The sequence below is a fragment of the Mus musculus genome, chromosome 9 (genome assembly GCF_000001635.26).
Source record: "Mus musculus strain C57BL/6J chromosome 9, GRCm38.p6 C57BL/6J".
Classification (NCBI taxonomy): Eukaryota; Metazoa; Chordata; class Mammalia; order Rodentia; family Muridae; genus Mus; species Mus musculus.
In genome coordinates, this window is record NC_000075.6 from 70,012,241 (window position 1) to 70,026,566 (window position 14,326).

At 40.5% G+C, this 14,326-nt stretch overlaps 1 protein-coding gene across 5 annotated transcripts; it reads left to right on the forward strand.

Moving 5' to 3' along the window:
- Positions 1 to 307: 307 nt before the first annotated feature.
- Gtf2a2 (general transcription factor II A, 2) lies at positions 308 to 10,626 on the forward strand. 5 transcript variants are annotated; one of them, NR_104093.1, is made up of 6 exons: positions 308 to 421; positions 3,052 to 3,170; positions 4,579 to 4,683; positions 6,440 to 6,578; positions 7,149 to 7,275; positions 10,197 to 10,626. NR_104093.1 is itself a non-coding variant. In NM_001282083.1 (5 exons), the coding sequence occupies exons 2-5, from the start codon at positions 3,099 to 3,101 to the stop codon at positions 10,220 to 10,222; spliced, it is 330 nt and encodes a 109-aa protein (NP_001269012.1). In that variant the 5' UTR covers positions 308 to 712; positions 3,052 to 3,098; the 3' UTR covers positions 10,223 to 10,626. The 5 variants fall into 5 exon arrangements, 4 of the variants coding, with proteins under 4 accessions (NP_001269012.1, NP_001034608.1, NP_001269013.1 ...); NM_001282083.1 differs by lacking the exon at positions 6,440 to 6,578 and having other exon boundaries at positions 308 to 712; NM_001039519.2 differs by lacking the exon at positions 6,440 to 6,578.
- Positions 10,627 to 14,326: the final 3,700 nt, after the last annotated feature.

The window sequence follows — 14,326 nt, forward strand, 5'->3', positions numbered from 1 at the left end:
GTTTTGAAAGCAGAAAACCAAGCACCCCCGCTAAAAAGAAAAGGGATGTGAAATTCTGGAAACTCAGAATATCCACGTATTTGCTTTTGTATCAGTCACGAAGTTTATACAGCAGACCTTCCAAATGAAAAAGATGAAAGACTCACAAACCCTGGTTTCCCTACACTGCAGTCCCACAAACTTTGACAAGCCAGACAGTCGCCCCATTGCCTTTTGCTTCCCGAGCGCCAGCAGGAGAGACCACGCCCCTTCTCGGAAACGGCGGTGGGGGCCGGCAGTGGCTCCTGTGGCGTCACCTCCGGGTCGCGTGAGCACTTCCGGGTCACTGGCACAGGGCTGCGGTTTCCGCGGCCGAGGAGGTGGTCGCAGCGGGCTCCCTACCTGGCTCTGCTACCGCCGTGGCGGAAGCGCCTTCCCTCAGGTAGGCGGCGGCGGGGCCGGGAGCGGGGAGGCCGCGGCGAGGCGGGCGGTACCGAGCGCTGTGCCCGCCGGAAGGCGACCCCAGACAGACGCAGCCGCGCGGGAGCAGCCGCCTTCCCGCTCTCCTCAGGCCGCGCTTAGGCGACCGGCGTCCCGCTCGGATGCCGGGCACACACGGCGCCTGCGCTCCAGCTCTGCAGTGAGGAGGGGATTCCGAAGTTCTGCAGTTGCCGCCACCTTTAAAGATTGGAGATGGCCGAGCCAGCTCGTTTCAGCAGACGTCGAAGTCGCTGTTAGCTCTTTTCCAAATAATGCTTAGATGTCAAATGGAGCGTGCCATGGCTCCCCTGTCCTATTTTAAAGTTTATGTCTCTCTGACCTTTTTCTCCCCTTCTCCATACACACGTACTGACTGGCGTTTACTTTGAACGAGCTAAATGTTTTTGTTTGACACGCGTCGAGTATCCGGTACTGTTCTCAGCCCGCAGGTTACATCAAGTGAACAAAAATAAAGATCCATGCCCTCGTGGACTTTACATTTTATGCGGAAAGTTAACATAAGACCGTTAGGTAACTTGATGGCAGACGGTGCTATCAAAAAATTTTAGCGAGATGAAGGGTTTGGAGACGTTTCATAATGGATGTTGGAGTTCCTATGTGGTGGTCAGTTTAGGTGCAATTGAATGGAGCTATTGGAGTTGTGTGTTAGCCAAATTAATATCTGAGCAAGAACATTACAGGCAGAAAGAACAGCCATCGCAAAGGCAGTCCCACGCCTGTCATCCTCAGGGCAGTTGAGAGTGCAAAGGGAGGTGGAAAATAGATCAAACCAAACATAGAGGGTAGCCAGATCGTCAGGCCTGATAGAAGCTGATGGAAAATATGTTCTAGCCCATATTTTTAAAAGATAACCCCGCTGCAAATTATAAAGTGTGAGGGACAAGTGTAGAGTAAAGAAAATTTGAACACCATGAGTCAGTGGCCTGGCATTATAAAATAATCATGGGGATGTTGAGAAATGATTGGCTTCTGGATTCATTTTGAAAGTTGCCCTTCCAAGATTTGCTAGGAATTGGACCATCTTTATGGTTTATATGACTCTGAGGGCCCATAGAAGAGTCCTCTGCATTTGCTCTTAGCTGTAGGAGAAGTGTCTTAGCTATTTGATAATTGTTTCGATGTAGAGTAGAACATCCTGAATATGGGTACAAAGAGAGAAGTGAGGGAAGGCTACAAGTTTCAAAGTCATCAACACATAGATAGGATTTAACACCATAAGCTGAGATGGACTAACTAACAGGGAAAGCAGGTAATTCAGGAACTGGAAGTCAGAGCTGAGAAAGAACTGTCAAAGGAAACAGGAAATACAGTAGTTCCATGAGCTGGAACCGGAAAACAACAGATCACAGAATGTTCTGTTGGATCAGTTGCTGACCAAGTGTAATCTGAAGATGGCAGGTCACTAGTTTTGCCAAATCTCGTTATACTCCTTCCTGTAGCTGAGCTCCTTAGGATTCAGGAAGATTTTTTTGTTTTGTTTTATTGTTTTGGGTTTGGTGGTTGTTGTTGTTATATTTATTTATTTTTATTTTATGTGCATTTGTGTTTTGCCTGCATGTATGTCTGTGTGAGGTGTCAGATCCCCTGAAACTGAAGTTACAGATGGTTTCTAACTGCCGTTTGGGTTCTTGGAATCAAACCTGGGTCCTCTGGAAGAGCTGCCAGTGCTCTTAACTGTTGAGCCACCTCTCCAGCCTCACCAAGTCTTATCTGATAATGATTGTTTGAATAGATCTCCCCCTGTCCATCTCTGGACTATAAGTACTACAAGGTCAATAAACATGTGTTACGTCTGTATTCCTCTAACCCTTTTCAGGTCCCATAAGCTGGATTTTCTGCCTTTCTTGCCAGAAGTGTTTCAAGGGCTTTTCATTGCCTTCAGATCTCTTGTGGGGCAAACTCATCTTGTCCTCTGCTTTAGCCTCACCTGCCGCTCTTTCCTGCTAGATTTCCACAAACCTTACACTTTGACACTTCTGTGGCTTTTCTTACCCTCCTCTCACCTTTACCCATTCTAAAGTGGCTTTCCTTTGAAGACTGGGAAGCTTTTCTAAGCCAACTCAGTCCTTAAGCAGCCTTTATCATACAATGAGTTATTTCTTTTTGCACAAAATTTAACCTTTTTATGTGTCCATTACCCTTTGTAGACAGATTTTAGGACCTGTTCATCTTTACCCATTTTGTCTCTGTTTCCTGTCATAGCACCATTCTTTTGGCAAAAACTCTAATGGAATTTTAAGAAAACAGAAAAATAAAGGTCCCAAGAGCAGATATCACGTCACTATGTGAGAGCAGGTAGAATGTATGCTATGTGGAAATTTTTAAACTAAGGGAAAACCTGTGGATAAAATAAAGATGCACATTTTAATGACTATGTCAGCATACTGAATTAAAAAGATAAATACCATACTGGTATTAAAATCAGAGAAATCAACACTTTGAACTTAGAAGATAATTAATGTAGTAATTTGTAATTGAGTTCTCATAGTTCCGTGTTAGAATACATGAAGTGATAGATTACTATATATAATTTACATTGTTACAAGTTGGTCTTTTATATTAAATTTGTAGGACATCAATGCAAGCCTGAAGAAAAAGTAATTGCTTCCTTTTAAGCCATGGCCTATCAGTTATACAGAAATACAACTTTGGGGAACAGTCTTCAAGAGAGCCTTGATGAGCTCATACAGGTGCGGCCAAGCATTAAACATGATCTGTGTACATCTGCAAAATGTCTTGTTAAAAAAATTTTAAATTAATGGTTTTCCCTTCTGATGTTAAATGATGAACTATAGAAATGATCCCTGAAAGTAATCTCATCTTAAATTTAAAGGAAAGGCAAATTATATCACTTTAAAAGTAATTCTGTCCAATATTATAAAATTCTTTGAGATTTGAGTTAGAATTTTGAATTTCTATTTCTATTTTAGAAGAATTAATCTTACTCAAATCATACAACTAAGAAAGTGCTAAGTATTTCTTTTTATGTTCTGTTGGAGTCTGGAGGGAAATGTGGGAGTGAGGTTGCTTTGTTTTTTTTGAGACAGAGTCCAGGCTGTCATTGAATGGTCTGTAGTTAAGAATGGCCTAGAAGGGCTAAAGAGATGACTCAGCAGTTAAGGGTACTGACTGCTCTTCTAGAGGTCCTGAGTTCAATTCAAAGCAACTATACGATGGCTCACAACCATCTGTAATGGGATCTGATTGCCTCTTCTAGGTATGTATAAAGACAAATCACTCAATACATAAAAATTAATTTGGTGGGGGCGGGGATGGGAGAGAGTTCAAGACAAGGTTTCTCTGTGTAGCCCTGGCTGTCCTGGAACTCACCCTGTAGACCAGGCTGGCCTTGAACTCGGAAATCTGCCTGCCTCTGCCTCCCAAGTGCTGGGATTAAAGGCGTACGCCACTACTGCCTGGCTAAAATTAATAAATATTAATGAAAGGGGGGCGGGGAGAGAGAGAAAGAAAGAATGAGAGCGAATGAGAGAGAGAATATTATAGCCTAGAACGTCTGGCCTTCCTGCTGCCACCACCTGCTGGGATTACAGCTGTGCATCACCATGCCTGGCCCCATCTGCTCTGGTGTTATTATATAGACTTTGGTATGGTTTGATTTTGTTCTTTATATATAGGTCTTAAATGTTTTATTAAGAAAAGAAACTTAGCTGGGCAGTGGTGGTGCACAGCTTTAATCTTAGCACTCAGGAGGCAGAACAGGCAGATCTCTATGAGTTCAAGGCAAGCCTGGTTTATAGAATGAATGCTAAAACATCAAGATTATACAGAAAACCCCTGTCTTGAAACAAAACAAAACAAAAAGAAAAAACCTGGCTTCCCATTTGTTGATTATTTTGTTCAGCCACCAAAGGACTAGCAAGTCTTTTCTGGCTTTGCAAACTCACCACAGGTTTCCTTTTCCCGTCAAGATATGGTGTAGTTCTTTCCAGGCTTTGCTTTACCATCCCAGGAGAATAAGGGTTTCCACTGTACAAGTTCTGATTAACTTATGTTAATTTTTAGACTGCAGTCAGTATACTTTATTTGTCTTAATGTTCTTCCCTTAGCGAATTTTATGTTCTTCATTTTTGTTCTCAGTCTCAACAGATCACCCCCCAGCTTGCGCTTCAAGTTCTACTTCAGTTTGATAAAGCTATAAATTCAGCATTGGCTCAGAGAGTCAGGAACAGAGTCAATTTCAGGGTAAGGATGTCTTCCTGCATCTGGAAGTCTGTACTGCTAACTCTGAGAGCGTACGTGGACTTAACTCACCATAGCAAGATTTGGTTAGTCTGGTTTGGGAACTTGTTCTATAATCGTTGTGCTAAGTTCATCCATTCCATGTGTTTCAGAATTGCTTTTAGATTTTAATTTTATTGTTTCACAAATCTTCCTATATATGTTTGGCTTTTTTCCCCTGGAGAATTACTGAGATTTCAAAGGCCTGAAAGTATTAGCTGCAAGATGGAAGGTAAGTGATGAGTCATTCTTAAGTTCAGTTATATGTTTCACACGCTGTCCTTCAGGAAAGGTTGGCTATCTGTAGAGTCTCTGTGTTGCCTCCCATCTACCCTTAGATAGCTTGTCTTATAAAGTCTGTTCTGGTAGCTGGCTGTCTTTTGGATTATCTCTGCTTTGAACAAAATACCATCCTCACTATTATGGTGGTTTATAGTTAAGAACTCATGGCAAATGTGGCAAAACAGTTTACCATGTGAAGTCGCTACAGAAACATTTTGTTGTTACTCTGTTATATTTCTCTAATATCTTACACTGTGTTACAAGGCGCAACCCTACTATAGAAATAAACTTAAAACATATGAAGGCCAATACAGGAAAAGAGTTACTTTACATTTAAGAAAACCTCAGTGTTGAGGCAAGAATATTTTCTTGATAAAGTACAAAGGAATTTTTTTTAAGTATTTAAGTGCCTATTAGGTTGTTTTAGGTACTGAAAATGCAAAGGTAAACTAGATGAGGTCTCTATTTGACTTATATTTTACTCAAGAGATTAAAATATGTGTTTATGTTATTATAAATGTCTTATCAGTTTTACATACTTACAAACTACGTGCATAAATAGTCAAATAAAAAGGTATCAGCCAGGCATAAATGCACAGACCTCTAATCATAGGACTGGGGAGGCAGAGGCAGTTGGGTCTCTGCCTCTGCCTCTCTGCCTCTATGGCCAACCTGGTCTACAGACCGAGTTCTTGGATAGCCAGGGCTCAAAGAAGTGGGGCGGGGGGGGGGGGGGGGTCATGTCTCTAATAGTATAAAATTTGACAAGTGGATGGCTAGAAATGGAGAGACTTTAAAAGGCACATCTAACGGAACTTGACAGCTATGGATATGATAAAATGGAGAGAAAAATTTGGTAATTTTCTAGTTTCTGGCTAAAGTGACACCACAGAGTCACAGAAAAAAACTGATATAGAAATAGAGTTAAAGAATAGGCAACAGTGATACTTCTGAGCCAGTGATAGGATTTGGCTTAATGTTTAAAAAGAAAAAAAAAATCTCTGCTCTTTTATAAGTTTAGAAAATAAACATACAATGAAATATGGAATCTTAAATATTAAATGGAGCCAGGTACATGTGTTTAATTCTAGCACTCTGGAAGCAGATCTCTTTGAGTTGGAAGCCAGTCTGGTCTATATACTGAATTCCAGGACAGTCGAAAACTACATAGTAAAACCCTATCTCAAAAAAGTCGCTGGGCAGTGGTGCACACCTTTAATCCCAGCACTTGGGAGGCAGAGGCAGGCAGATTTCTGAGTTCGAGGCCAGCCTGGTCTACAGAGTGAGTTCCAGGACAGCCAGGGCTACACAGAGAAACCCTGTCTCAAAAAACAAAACAAAACAAACAAACAAAAAAAAAAAACAGAAAGAAAAAAAAAGTCAAAAGTGAGAGCTGTAGAGAAAGTTTAGTAGCTAAGAACACTTATTGCTCTTGCAGAAAATCTGGGTTTGGTTCCCAGCACCTATGTCAGGTGGTCACAACTACCCGTGACTCCAGTTCCAGGGGATTAGAGTCCCCCCTCTACCCCCCCTGGCTGTTAGAGGCATCTGTACAAATGTAGTACATATAAACTCAGGTAAGCATGCACCAAACACATAGACATGTGCAGATGTGTGTGTGTGTATATAAATAAATATATATATATTTAATTCTAATCAAATGGGCAGAATGTAATGATGCACACCTTTAATCCTAACACTTGGGAGAAAGAAGTAGACAGTTTCCAGGACAATAGTGAGTTCCAGGTTAGCCAGGGCTGTGTAGAGAGATCCTTTCTCAGAAGAGAGAACTCAAATGGAATTTTCATAATTTATCCACAAGAGGGCAGTAGACACACAAATTCAAGCTTTCATACACCTTTTCATCTCAGGTAAGTAATTTGTACATTGTTTTAGAGTACTAAAAATAGTCAGCTAGCTAAAATGTTTTTAAACTCTTCCCTAAGCTGACTTATCCAGGTTTTCTCTTGCTTGTTTCTAAGTAGATGAAATTAAGTAAGTAATTAAATAAATTAAGCTAAGCACTAAGCACACTGCTTTTAGCGGCTATATATACTTGGTAGCTGAGCATTCTTGAGTTGCTTTGAAATAAAGCATGAGGGGAAACAATGGCTTCTCATGGCATTTCTCAATGTTTTGTTTTAAAGGGCTCTCTAAATACATACAGATTCTGCGATAATGTTTGGACTTTTGTATTGAATGATGTTGAATTCAGAGAGGTGACAGAACTTATTAAAGTGGATAAAGTGAAAATTGTAGCCTGTGATGGTAAAAGTAAGTGCTCACCTAACTACTGTGAAAGCAGAACTTGTCCAAGTACCTTTTTCTTCTCTTTCTTATCTTGATCTGTCTGAAAACCTTAAGGGAAAGTGGCCAGGAGATCAACCCTCAGATTAAAAACCTAGCTTCAGGATTCTATATGTGTCCTCTCAACTGACCTTTCATCTGTAGCTCAGGTGACACACAGACACTTAACACAGATTAAATTCATGTGCAAAGAGCATAAGCTTTCCTCAGCTTCCTTCTGTTGAGTTGCTTACTTGGAGCAGTCATTAGGCTTCTCGCTGCCACCTTTCTCTTTAAGGAAGTAGTAGTTTTTTTACCATTTATCTTAAAATTTCTGTGTTGCTTGTTAATCCTACACTTTTATACATAAGAAGTTAATTATTTTAAAGCTGATTTAAACTAATCATGAGTCTGGCAGTTATAATGGGAGATACTCATTCCTCTGATTTGCACATTCTAATCAGGAGAATTTTCCACATCAGACTTTGAAGATTTTTCAGGTCCTTGCATTGTTAGAGTGGCACACCTCTGCTTCATGCTCCACGACTGCTTATTTCCTTGTGTGTATTGTTAAATAGGACCGAAGGCCTTCTACTTGCTGTCTTTGTGCTCTAATACCTAGTCAGGCCCCAGCCCATGTTTGATTGTGTATTTAATTTATAACTCAAGCAGTTTGTTTTTAAAGAACCAGTTCCTGGAGTATAAAAGACTGTCCGACTACAAGAAGGGAAGGCAAAGAGAAATGTAGAAAGTAATGTCCCCATTTCTTGTGGATTTTGTTTGGTTTGGTTTTGGTTTTTGAGACAGGATTTCTGTAGCCCTGACTGGCCTGGAACTCACTATGTAAACCAGGCTGTCTTCAGACTTAGAGATTCTCCTGCCTCTGCTTCCTAAGTGCTGGAATTAAAGGCATGTGCCACCCTGCCTAGTTATAGTTTAGATTTCTAAAGAAATACTTAATCACTGAAGAGATGTAGAGAATACAGAAAAATTCCATTTATGACCCATCTCTACAGGTAAGTGTTCACCTTCACAAGTAAAACGATTTTCAAGTATTAGGAATGTATTTTTATGGTAACACATCTGTACACAGAGATATATTTACACATACATTATTTTTCACATAGATTATTCTTTTTAATCTAATTTCTGATATCTACATAAAATTTTCAGCCTTTTTTATTGATTGATTTTGATTTTGATTTTGATTTTTCAAGACTGAGTTCCTCAATGTAGCCCTGGCTGTCCAGGAACTCACTCTGTAGACCAGGCTGGCCTCGAACTCAGAAATCTGCCTGCCTCTGCCTCCCAAGTGCTGGGATATGGAAAGATGTGCTATCACATCTGTTCAGGCCTTTTTTAAAAAGTTCTTCTAGATGACAAAAAGTCTAGGAAATTAGCACCGCTAGTACTGACTGACTCATCAGAGATCTAGCTAGGACTCCTCAGCAGTCGTAGTCCTAGAGACTTCTTTTTGTGGCCAGCATATACTGACTTACGATCTTTTATTTTTGCTAGGAACAATGAACATTTAGATAGATCACCTTTTTTATTTTCCATTTCTACAAAGGTGATACTGTTTCCTGCACTATAAGATAACATTTCTATATTTGAAGTAATTTATATTTTCATACATTTTCTCTTGTAATTTAAGCTAATAACATCCTTTTAACCCTTAGGCTTTTAAGTGTTTATTAGCCCATAGAATTAGTGCAATAAATGAATTGATATAAATGGGCCAGGTGGTACAGAACTATAATTTGCTTTATTTGGGAAGCTGAAATGAAGATAACATCTTCAAGGTTTGCCTAAGTTGTAGAGTGAGTTCAAGGCCAGCCTGAGCAACTTAAAAGAAATCCTGTCTGAAAGAGTAAAGAGAGGGCTGGAGATAGCACATTGATAGAGGGCTCAGAATATATGAGGTGTTAGGTTCAATCCTTAGCCCTGAGGGAAGGAGCAGGTGATGAGCACCAGTACTATTGAGGAGAATTGCTGTAATGATGAAAATGTTCTGTCTGTCTACAGTCCTTAGTAGTCACATGACCCTCAAACACTTAAAATGTGGGGAGGGCAACTAAAAACTTTCATCCTATTTCATTTCATTAACTAATTTGAATTAATTTAAATTTTAAACAGCTACATGTTGCTAACTGGTAGCTACTGTACTGAGCAGGAAAGATGTGCATAGTAGAGGGTCAGATTCTGTCATTTGAACCAAACAACAAAAGCCTCTGAGCAGTCTTGATAACAGCAGACTAAGTGGGTAGGTTTGTTAACTGCCAGGAGCTTCTGCTGGGTGCCTCTTTGGTGCTGTTCTTGTTTAAAGATACAAGACTATATTCCAACCTCAGACAATAAGAAGTAGCAAATTACCCGTGTCAGCTTCAGTTGGTGCTCACTGGAGAGCTGCCCTCATTTAAAGAAAACCATGTAATTGATCCTCAACCAAGATTTAAATGCTTAAGAAATGGTTGTGGTGAATTCTGTTTCTTTCTATATCCATAGGAAAAGATGAAATCATAGTCATGGATAAAATACAATTTGGCCTTCAAAACTAAGTTCAGCTCATTAAAATTCCATTTTTCTAAAAATTGGTGTCCTAAAATTAAGCTGTGTTTCTACTAAAGTAGCAGAGGAAAGGACAGCAGTAGCCAGAGCCAGAAGGTTTCTGTATTTCCAAGCAGGGTGTAGCCTGGAAAAGTTGATTATGTTAGCCCACAGCAAACACTTAGAGGTTTAGGCTATATCTTATCTCTGCCTTGGGAAGGAAGCTATTGACCTTGGCAGGGCCTTCCAGAGTGCTCCGCCTCCTCCTCCTTCCAACACCACTTCTTGTCCTTTTCCTAGTTGTTCCTAAAGTACTGATGTTTAGGATTCGCTCCTTGAATTGATCTCTTTCCTGTTTCTAGATACTGGCTCGAATACTACGGAATGAGTAGAGAAATGCAGCTTTTTTTATGCCACCTTCTGTTATTTTCATCGCTTTTTGAAGAGAAACATGGAAGAGACTTTTTTTTATTTATTCTCACGGTGCAGAAATGACAACACTGTGCTATATCTACTACCCAGGGTCCCGCAGAGAGAAGCATGCGACTCTGTTCTCGTAATGACCTTTAGTACACAGCATAAAGAAATGTAACTTTTTTTTAATGACAAATCAAAAGTGGTTGCCTTCATAAGATTATTCTTCAATAAACTCGTTTTAAAACTTGTTGTGAGTAATACTTGATGCAGCTGGTTAGCAGGGAATTGTCAAAAATACCAGAGAAATTGAAGAGGGGCTTGAAAAAGGTGTCCTTCAATAAAATTTTGTTTACCTTGTCGATTGTAATTTTATCTAATATTGAATATACCAGAAGCAGACCTGAATGTGGATGGAATTTTACTATGAAAGTCTCACACACTTTCCTTTCAAAGAACATGTTCAAAGATAATTGTCAGTATAAGCAGCCGGAGCCAGGGGAGTGAGGTGAATTTTAGATAACTCGTATAGCAGAACCAAGGCCCTGCTCCAAACAGCAATCGTGTCTTGTCACTTACTTTTGACCTTTCCTTATCAGTGATCATACATTATAAATGACCAACATCTTAACCAATTACTAGAAATTCTAATCTTTGTTCAAAATCCAGGGGCTAAAGAGATAGATCAGCGGTTAAGAGCATTGTTCTTCCAGAGAACCCTTGGCTCCCAGCACCCACATGGTGCCTCACAACTGCCTGTCACTACAGTTCCAGGGGATCCAATACCCTCTTTTGACTTCTGAGGCCTCTAGGCATGCATGTGGTGAGCATACATGCAAGCAAAACAAATCTTTTTTAACGGCATAGTAAAAATATATGACATCTGTTTCTACGTCTTTGTGTACTGGGGGGGGGGGGGGGTGTGGAGATGTGTCCTTTGTCAAACTGGGAGAATACAATGAAGAACATGGCTATTTAGACCCTAGAGAAATCAGAAGGTTGCCAGGTGACTGAGGGATGGATTTGGTGTTAGTTTATCCAGACATCACTTAAAGACACGGCCCTTATCATTCAGTAAAAGTGAACATCTGGCATTCCCATGCTACTTGAGCTAACATCAGGATGAGAATTAGAATCATTAGAGCTGGAAAAGGACCTAGCAGACAGCAAACCCTGGTCCTGTTTGTGCAGCCTGACAAGCTGATATAAAAACCCTGGCCCCAACTTTTATCAACTTTTGTTTTGTATAATGCTATTGTTGACTGAGACAATAGCCAAAACTGATATTCAAAGATCAGACAGGTCACCAAGAGAGCTAGCTATAGCTGAGTCTCTGGTAGCTACATTCCTAGCACAATGTTAAGCATTCTTTTTTCTTTTTTTTTTTTTTTTTTTTTTTTTTTTTTTTTTTTTTTAATGTAAGTACACTGTAGCTGTCTTCAGACACTCCAGAAGAGGGCATCAGATTTCGTTACAGATGGTTGTGAGCCACCATGTAGTTGCTGGGATTTGAACTCAGGACCTTCAGAAGAGCAGTCGGTGCTCTTAACCACTGAGCCATCTCTCCAGCCCAATGTTAAGCATTCTTAATGCTGCAGATAAAGTTCCTGCTTTACCAAAACTTAAGTGGAACATGTAATCTAATAAAGGAGTCACATCCTAAAAAAAACACTCTGTCTCCATTATAATTGACTTTTTTTTTCTTTTTTTAAAGACTTTATTGTTGATGTTGTGTGTGTAACTGGGGGCATCAAGGGCAGATGTGTGCCATAGCATGCATGTGGTAGTCAGAGGACAAACCTAGAATGTCTGTTTTCTCCTTCCTTATGTGGGTTCCAGAGATTGAATATACAAATAGGCATTTTATGGCTGAGCCATCTTGCCTGCTCCCTATGTTGTAGTTTTGACACATCCCCTTTGTAGGATCATGAGAAATATACCCTAGAGGGGAGATCTGACCTACCATAATTTGGGCATTGTTGTCTTAGTTTCCATTGCTGTGAAGAGACACCATGCCAACGCAACTCTTATAAAGCGCAACATTTGATTGGGGTGAGCTTACAGGTCCAGAGGTACAGTCCATTATCAGGTATAAGGTGTGACAGCATCTGTGCAGGCATGGCACTGAAGGAACTGAGAGTTCTACATCTTGTTCTGAAGACAAACAGAAGAGTGGCTCCCATGTGGCTGGGAGGAAGGTCTTAACCTCCCTACAGTGACACATTTCCTCCAACAAGTGCCACTCCCTGGGCAAGCATATTCAAACCACCACAGGCATATTCATGAATATGAACTTAAGTTGTTTCATACAACTTTAAAATTCACAGTGCAGAACCTGCCCACCCCAAGCCCCCTGGAGTGCTTGCTTTACTGAAACTTCTGCTTAGACTTGTGCAACTTGGACTATGAAGATGACTCAGCAAGTAACTTGTTTCTGCACAAAATGAGAACCAAGAGTTTGGATCCTTAGAACCCACACAAAAGCCCCTCAAAGGGCACCTGTAATCTCAACCCTGGTTAGGCAGAGACAGGATTCCTGGTAATTGCTGACCAGCCAGTCTTGCCAGAGAATCAAGCTCCAGGTTCAGTAAGATACTCTCAAAAATGAAGAATTGAGGAAGACATCTTGATGTTAGCCTCCAGCCTCCATGTGCATGCACACACCCACATAAGCATTACATTGCACACAAAGAAAAGAGAAAACAAGTCTTAATAGAATTCTTTTGTTTGAGAAGAACTGTGAGGAAGTCTTCCTAGCAGAAGGGTCATTATTTTTCCTCTACTAAGAGATACTAAGTTGGCAGAACTACTAAGCAAAATTGATTTTCATAAATGTGTTAAAATATCCTTCCCTAAGGATCTGAGTTTCATCCACAATGCCCACATTTGAAAAAAATAAAAATAAACAAGGCTCACCCTGGGACCTGAGACTTGCCATGTAGTGGTAATGTAGTGCCATGTAGATTGGGTAGCCAGCAAGTCCTGAAATTACTCTTATCGCTACTCTTCTAGTGCTGAGATTACAGGTGTACTCTACCACAGCTGGCTTGTTAAGTAGATTTGGGGGTCAAGTGGGTCCTCATGTTTATTAGGCAATAAGCACTTTACCTCCTGAGGTCTCTTCAGGCCCTTCCTAATTGCTTAGTAGCTTCTTGTAAGGCAGCACACAGGCTAAGAAAAGAGTAAGAGAGTAAGTGTGTAGTGTGCCTCAGTCCAGATTTCTCTTCTACATACAACTGTGTGTGATAGTACTTAAGGTTTTGCTCAGAAGCTGGGTGAGTGGCCTCTGAGAGGACATATTTTCATTGCAGGTCACTAGAGTAAATGGACAGCTAACTGGAATGGAATGCCCAACATGAGTTCTGCATTTCATCAGTTGGTAGAATTCTTGTGTAGGGCTTAGCCACAATACACACCTGCTTTTGCCTTGGCAGATGTACACTAGTTATAATTGTTTTCATGGGGCTGGAGAGATGGCTCAGCGGTTAAGAGCACTGACTGCTCTTCCAAAGATCCTAAGTTCAATTCCCAGCAACCACATGGTGGCTCACAACCATCTGTAACAGGATCTGATAACTTCTGGTGTGTCTGAAGACAGCTACAAGTGTACTCATATAAATAAAATATATTTTTTTAAAAAAGGTTGTTTTCATACTCTACACATCAGGTGACCAACATTTGCTCTGTAGTGTAGTATAGTTTTTGTTATTTCACTTCTATTTATTTGGCATGGGGATCACTTGTGAAGTCAAATGTGGAGGGCAGAGGACAACTTGTGGAAGCCTGTTTTCTTCTACAGTGTAGCTTTGATGGATCAAACATGCTGTCAGGTTTGGCAGCAAGTGCTTTTAGCTACAGAGCCATCTTGCCAGCCCTGTGGTATTTAATCTTCCCATACTGTTAACAGGGACTCTCCTGGAAAGGGCTGCTCAAGAGGCTGCACAAGACTAGGCTTCAGGAATTGAAGTTGAGTTGTCATCAGTGCACAAGAGGAAAACAACCAGCTTGTCTGCTTTCAGGAGATAAAGAAAGCTGTGCTTTTTGAGATCATGTAATTATCTAGATGCATGGTACTTAA

What these genes read in the sequence shown, in the direction of transcription:
- Gtf2a2 (NM_001282083.1), top strand. Translation starts at nt 3,099, where the DNA reads ATGGCCTATCAGTTATACAGAAATACAACTTTGGGGAACAGTCTTCAA. An exon ending in GGAACAGAGTCAATTTCAGG is followed by an intron (nt 4,684 to 7,148) that starts GTAAGGATGTCT and finishes TTTGTTTTAAAG; the next exon opens with GGCTCTCTAAATACATACAG. An exon ending in TGTAGCCTGTGATGGTAAAA is followed by an intron (nt 7,276 to 10,196) that starts GTAAGTGCTCAC and finishes TCCTGTTTCTAG; the next exon opens with ATACTGGCTCGAATACTACG.